The following is a 6,899-nucleotide window of genomic DNA, read 5'->3' as shown; positions in this document are numbered from 1 at the left end:
GCCGGCGCGCATCTCGACGCGCCCGGCGTCGCACCGTCCCGTCCATCTCCGTGAGTCAAACGCAGCCTCGCCTCGCCCCCCTCCCTCCGTCTCGCTCGCCCGCCGTGCAGTCTCGCTGTCCGCGCCCGGCCACCTCGTAGTCGGTGGCCCTGCCCGGCTGCCCCCCTCGTAAACTATGGCCAAGATCAGCCACTGCCACTGACTACATTGCCTGATTACCGTTGCTTTTGGCCTCACTGACTCGTGGCACCGGTGGATAAGTGGGGCCTGGTGCTAAATGGCTCTGGTTAGCATGATGCACACACTCATAATTACCGGGCCATGGGATTGTTTAAGGATGGCCGATGGCCCCTCTCACGTGGCTCGGATTAGTATACTAATTGTCCGCTTCTCTCCCGTGGACAGGACAGGGATTGCAGCCTTCCCACGCACGCAAATGCTTCCAAATATTTTTACTACTAGCAATTTGCCAGAAAATGAGACAATGAACCCATTTTACTAGCATCATCAACGGCAACGGCAGTGTAGCATAGCCATGCCATCATAGTACACCCGTGCTCCAAGGCCGGCTTCACGCGCACATGCCCAGCTTATTAATCCGTTGTCGGGGGGCACCATCAGACACGAAGTGACGCTAATCCACTAATCAACACACAATCCGCTTTGTTTACGACGTACGCACGCCCCTACGCTACGCTTTGCACACCGTGCTTCGACCGACTGACACCTCGGGCCCGCCGGACTTGGCCGGTGTCGCCGCCGTGCCCCATACGTGCGGTGCCGGGCCTCGATAGTCAAACCTTGGGCTTAAAACAACCGGTTTGCAGCGCCAAAGCAGCTGCCACTTCGCCACGCTCCAGAAACCAGTCCCCTTCCCACATTAACACCCACCTTAAGTCCTTAACACACTGTTCTCAAAGTCGCCTCCAACCCACAAATCCCCACTGCATTAGTCAACAGTGCCACTAATTAATCTCAAGTACTACCACCAACAGGACAATCCTCCATACAAAGTGGAAGCAAAGACCCCTCCTCTGGGCATTGTTGACCCCAACCTCGCTCTCACTGCGCGGCGCTGCCGCTGCTGCACCAAACCGCTGCTGCGCCGCGAGCCAGAGGCCAAAGCTCACAGCTGCCCGATGGTCCTGCGGGGGGGTTTGAATGCCTGATCACTGCGTCGCTGCGGCCTCCTTTTGCACCTTCCCTTGTGTCGCACTCGCCGCCTTTAAGCGCTAGCTGCCGTGCTCTGCTGACCACGTACGTACGTACCGCCTGCACTCCGCTGCTGCTTGTTATAGCGTCCCCGGATACGAGATTGCAGCATATCCATTGTCCAAGCAGGAGCTTGGAGATATATAGATGGCGGTGGTGGTGGCGGGGGGTGGTGGTGGAGGTGGTGGTGGAAGGGCGCGGGCGGAGCAGCAGCCGAGGCCGCATTGGCGCGAGCAGCAGGGGCAACGGAGCCCCGACATGGCGGCCGTGCCCAGGCCGCCGCGCCCGAGGCCGGGGCCGGCCAGGGTCGCCGTCGTGTACTACCTGTCCAGGAACGGGCAGCTCGAGCACCCGCACTTCATGGAGGTCGCCCTCTCCTCCCCCGACGGCCTCTACCTCCGAGGTACGCCGGCCGTGCACCGTCCGCTCATGGCGCGTGAACCTTTTTTGTTTCGTTCTGCACTGAGCGTATCATCTGCTCATTGTTGCTGTACTGTGTAGATGTGATCGATCGGCTCGACGCGCTGCGAGGCAAGGGGATGGCGCGCATGTACTCCTGGGCCTCCAAGAGGTTTGCAGTTCGGCTTAAAGCTTGGATTAGTTCACCGGCGATGCGCAAGAATGGCATGGCGGCTCTGGCGCTCTGACATGCGTTCTCTGCTGATTTGCGGTGTTGTTGTAAATTGTAATGCGCAGGAGCTACAGGAACGGGTTCGTGTGGCACGACCTGGCGGACGACGACTACGTGCACCCGGTGGGCGGGCGGGAGTACGTGCTCAAGGGCACCGAGCGCCTGCACCCGCCGGCGATCCACCTCCCGCTGCTCGACGCGGCCGCCGCGTCCTCCTGCTCCTCCGGCTCGCACGACACCACCACGTCCTCGTCCTCAGGCTGGGAGCACGGTCACAGGAAGGGCGTCGCCGGCGCGTGCGGCACAGCGGAGGTCGGCGAGTACAGGGTGTACAAGGCCGAGGACCGCGCCGCGGCGGCAGCGGACGCGGCGACGCAGACCGAGGACGGGCACCGCGGGCGCAGCCGCGGCCACCAGAGGCGCGCCCAGGAGGAGCTGAGCCGCGAGGAGACGTCGCCGCCGACGGCGTCCACGAGCCCCGAGACGCTGGAGGCGCTGATCAGGGCGGACGGCCGCGTCCTGGCGACCGTCCCCAGCGGCGCGAACCGGGCCAGGGCGTCGTCCGTGCTGATGCAGCTCATCTCGTGCGGGTCCGTGTCGGTGAAGGGCGGGCTGGCGACGCCGGTGCTGCCGCGCGGGGTGCACTACCGCCCGCGCCCGCCGCGCCCGCCGGCTCGCGCGGCCGCCGAGACGGCCGTGTACCGGCAGAAGGCGGTCGAGGACAAGGAGTACTTCAGCGGGAGCCTGGTGGAGACGCAGCGCCCGGCCGCCGACCCGTGCCAGGACCTGGCCGTCCTCCGGCGGTCGTCCTCCGACAACGCCGACAGGTATAACCGTATAACACCACACTCCACGCCGACCATCAATGCCATCCGATAAGCACGCACCCACCAAATTAAACCGGCACCACCGCCACTATTCGGTTCTACGTAGTTACTAGAGTTAGTGACCGCCAGCAGCTCGTCACTCCAAGCTTTCTGGCCGCCGTTAATGGCGGCCAGTCAGTCGGGCACTGTTCCATTGATTCGGCCCGCCGTAGCGGCAGTTGGTTAAAGGCGCTGCGAAAATTCCACCGGGGGTAGGAGTACTTGATCGGTGGTTAAGTTCATAAATAGGAATAGGTCTCGCGGAGCTATCGCTCATGCTCACAAGTCACAAACAGGACGGATCGATCGGTCGATCCAGAATGTCAGGGACGCGCCTTGAATTCTCGGCTCGCACGGGCCCGTGCTGGCACGCGAGAGCCAGCGCCAAATCTTGGAAGTGTTCTTGCCCTGCGACACGAGCGATCGCTGAACTTAATTACGTTTTGGATTTATTTACACTTGTTCAGAGACATGAGCCCGTGACTCCGGTACGAGGGCATAGCAGTAGGAGTACTGGTATAATAATCTGAGGGACCGAGTAAGACGTGAAACCATCAACACATTATCAGGAAGCAATGGATGATGTTGCAATGGATGCTGTTCAAGTAAGCGCCCCTGTCAGGCATTGAACTCGTCCGGTTCTCAAGCGGGTGTGGCCCGGGGGAGGGAGCCCTCGAGCCATACATGCGGCGCACTTGTACAGAGGAACCGATCTTTGTGCCAAGTACTCCGCCGCGGATTGTGCTGCACGGGAGCCGTGATGATGGGGAGGGTACGAGAGACAGTGATGCGGAATGATAACCGCTTACGACTTACTGTACTGCTGCTGTATTACTATTCTGAATATGTGACGGTGGATGATGGCAGGGCGGGGAAGGCGGAGGAGGCGGTGGACCTGCACGACCGGTGCATCCCGCGGAAGCCCAAGAGCAAGAAGGACGGCTACCAGGTGATCTCCTGCACCGCCGCGCACGCCAGCGGCAAGAGGGTCGGGGCGTGAGGGCGTACGTCCGTCGTGGTTCGTCGTCGGCAACGCTGCAGCTGTATAATCCTCTGTTGTTGTTTGGGTGGCCTCGTTTGTGGCTTGTCTGGAGCTTGGGTGGGTGTGATTCGGTCGGCTGGCTGGTATATCTGGGTGTGACATGAAACAGTATTTGTGACGAACGGTACATATGATGGCTTGCTCTTTCGCTGTGCTCAGTGGTAGTAGTGCGTCTGTCTAGACGAAACTAGGCTAGTGCCCGTGGCCCATATGGCACAGACAGCTAGCTCCGGCACCTGTGTGCACCACTCACTAGCCACAGTAGAAATCTTGGCTGGCCTAGCTATGTCACGCAGAGCGGTCCACGTCCACCATATCCTCACCATCGGCCCGGCCACAGACTATTGTTGGACCACGGCAAAATCCTTATATGCGCCTGATAGTGCTGTAGCCGTGGTGGGCGCACTGTAAGTAGGCTGCCTTTCCGGATTTCTAGACCGGTTTTATTTTGTATTTTTACTTCTGTTTTTCAGCCTGCTTTTTCGTTTTTCGTTTTTGCTTTTTCGTTTCTATTTACCTTTTTTTGTGCAAATTTAAGTCAATTTTTTTTTGAAATCATGAACAATTTCAAATTCACAAACATTTCTAAACCCGTGAAAAAAATATGCCGCAAGAAAAATTAAAGCGATTTTTTCATTGAGCAACACAGCAGCAGAAACAAAAAGGGAAACAAAAACAAGCGAATGAAAAAAAAACAAGCAACACATGTGCGGCGACCAATGGGCCGCGGCCCAAGAGGTTAGCTGCGGGCGCTATTTTTAATTGGCACCAAAGGCGCCAAATAGCGAAATCACTAATGAAGCAGTACTCGTTGCAAAGAACACTCCACTTTCCCAGGTCGTGACAAGTGACGCACATGCAGCGCGCCACTTGTCGCAAGCTGGAAGTTTTCCTTTTTTCGTAAATCCGTTTATTCAAAACATTTTATCTTTTAAACCATGCATCTAAATCTCGAATCGTTTTCACCATTGGATTCCTCGCGTCGAGATCTTAAAAACTAAATCCCATGTTGATAGGTTTTGGCGAACTTTTTTTTTTACGAAAAAACCGGGCGAAAAAACCGAACCAGAAGCACGGTTTTTTTCCTTTCCGAAAGAGGCATGCCCGTGCCTCTCGCGAAATCACACCTGCGCCTCTCGTGGAAGCAAAATCGTGACTCTCATGAAAGGAAAAAAACGAAAAACGCGTTTTTTTCGTTTCCAAGAGGCACGACCGTGACTCTCGCGAAAGCACAACCGTACCTCTCGCAGAAACAAAATCATGACTCTCGCGAAAGAAAAAAAACAGAAAATGCGTATTTTTTTCTCTTTCTGAGAGGCACGGCCGTGACTCTCACGAAAGCACAACCGTGCCTCTCGCGGAAGCAAAACCGTGACTCTCGCGAAAAAAAATAGAAAACGCGTTTTGTTTTTCCCTTTCCGAGAGGCACGGCCGTGACTCTCGCAAAAGCACAACCGTGTCTCTCGCGGAAGCAAAACCGTGACTCTCGCTAAAGAAAAAAACAGGAAACGCGTTGTTTTTCGTTTCCGAAAGGCACGGCCGTGACTCTCGCTAAAGCACAACCGTGCCTCTCGCAGTAAAAAACCGTGACTTTCATGAATAAATGCGCGTTTTTTCCGCATAATTTTTTTTCAAATATTTTTTTTGTCAAAAAGCTAAGGAAGACCGGAGGAAAACCAAAACGTCGAAAAAACCCGGAAAAAACCCCGTTTAACAAGCCGAAAACGCGTGCAAAAAAATAAAAAGTCCTGAGGGAGCGTCCAAAGCGCGACACGTGGCAAATGGCTGGGAGCGCGCCAAGTGGCGCTGATCGTTGCAAGGCTGCCGAAGGAGCGCTCGTTAACTAGTTGCTCCCACCAAATAGGACCTCTGTTGGACTACTCATTGTCATCAGCCCCCATGGCCATGGCCCACTATCTTCATTATAAAACACGATTCACTCAAAAGTAAAACAAACAGATGCAATAGCTATTTTGACTGAAATGTTTCTATTCAGTGGGAAAACAAAAACACAGGGCCAACCGAACACATTAATTATTATAAGTTGCAACTAATGGGTCACAAATATTATTGCTAGAGGTCATTCATATTGGTTAAACACGCCACTGGAGCTAAGTGGATGTCAGCAGGGGCCGCAACCCCCTTCCTTCTCCACACCACAACATAGGAAATTTTCTGAAAGTTCTAAAAAAAAGGAAATTTTCTGAAGAAAATGTTCTTGTAGGGAGGAAGAGAGAAATAATTTATAGTCTTGACACCCCCCTCCCCAACCCCCTAGCGATACATATATTGTCTTTTGCTCCAACCTTCCTTCTCAACAGCACGACCATAGGGCCTCACACAAATTGGAGAATTCTGGATTAATTATGCAGAAAATCACAAACTGTTCTAAAAAATCAAACACACTATAAATAACATTACCCTAGAGAGACTAATGGAATAGTAGATGAACTACTATTCTTGTGTGTAACATCCCAAATTTTCAATTTGGAATGTTACACATTAGATTATCATTGCATATCATATTTTTTTGCTTTTTGGTTTGATCCTAGAAATTCTACGCAACTCAAGGACCCATGGAGAGAGTTGAGGATTTCGTTATTTTCATATTTGAGTTTCTCAAATTTTGAAAAGAGGATCGTTTGATTTTAATTATTTTCTCTTCGAATATTTCTTTTATAAAAATAAACAAGAAGAGGATAAAATGACTTCCTCAAAATAAATAAATATTGGAGATTTAATATTATAATCAAATAAGATTTTTATTCGGAGTTTTATTGCTATTTTATTTGAATTAGGAAAAATATGCGTTTCTCAAAATTGCATTAGAGTCCCAAATAAATGTTCACCTTGTTCGGTAGATTTTTAGAGGACGGGGAAAATTTATTTAAAGATTTTTGGAGTCCGTTTATTATTTCTTTTATTCATTTTTCGGCGCAAAATTATTTTAAAACAAGTTACCAACTTAACCGGGCCCTGTCCGCCTGGGACACTGTACCCGGCCGGCCCTTTAAAGGCCGAAGGCCCGAGCCCGAAACCGAAACCGAAACCCTAGCCCCGCCTCAGAACCCGTGCCCAAAACCCTAGCCCCCGCACCCGAAACCCTAGCCTCGCCTCGGAACCCGCCTAGCCGCCGCCGCCCCTCGCA

General features: G+C 53.1%; 1 protein-coding gene across 1 annotated transcript; it reads left to right on the top strand.

Annotated features, from left to right (window-relative positions):
- The first annotated feature begins 1,264 nt into the window (after positions 1 to 1,264).
- Positions 1,265 to 3,901, top strand: LOC119269521 (protein UPSTREAM OF FLC-like). The gene is made up of 4 exons (XM_037551374.1): positions 1,265 to 1,615; positions 1,714 to 1,783; positions 1,909 to 2,670; positions 3,577 to 3,901. The coding sequence occupies exons 1-4, from the start codon at positions 1,360 to 1,362 to the stop codon at positions 3,707 to 3,709; spliced, it is 1,221 nt and encodes a 406-aa protein (XP_037407271.1). The 5' UTR covers positions 1,265 to 1,359; the 3' UTR covers positions 3,710 to 3,901.
- Positions 3,902 to 6,899: the final 2,998 nt, after the last annotated feature.

Source organism: Triticum dicoccoides, chromosome 3A (assembly GCF_002162155.2).
Source record: "Triticum dicoccoides isolate Atlit2015 ecotype Zavitan chromosome 3A, WEW_v2.0, whole genome shotgun sequence".
In the NCBI taxonomy this organism is placed as follows: domain Eukaryota; kingdom Viridiplantae; phylum Streptophyta; class Magnoliopsida; order Poales; family Poaceae; genus Triticum; species Triticum dicoccoides.
The sequence above is the reverse complement of the archived record's forward strand: the minus strand, read 5'-3'. Positions and strand labels throughout refer to the sequence as shown.

What these genes read in the sequence shown, in the direction of transcription:
- LOC119269521 (XM_037551374.1), top strand. Translation starts at nt 1,360, where the DNA reads ATGGCGGTGGTGGTGGCGGGGGGTGGTGGTGGAGGTGGTGGTGGAAGG. An exon ending in TACTCCTGGGCCTCCAAGAG is followed by an intron (nt 1,784 to 1,908) that starts GTTTGCAGTTCG and finishes TGTAATGCGCAG; the next exon opens with GAGCTACAGGAACGGGTTCG. An exon ending in TCCTCCGACAACGCCGACAG is followed by an intron (nt 2,671 to 3,576) that starts GTATAACCGTAT and finishes GGATGATGGCAG; the next exon opens with GGCGGGGAAGGCGGAGGAGG.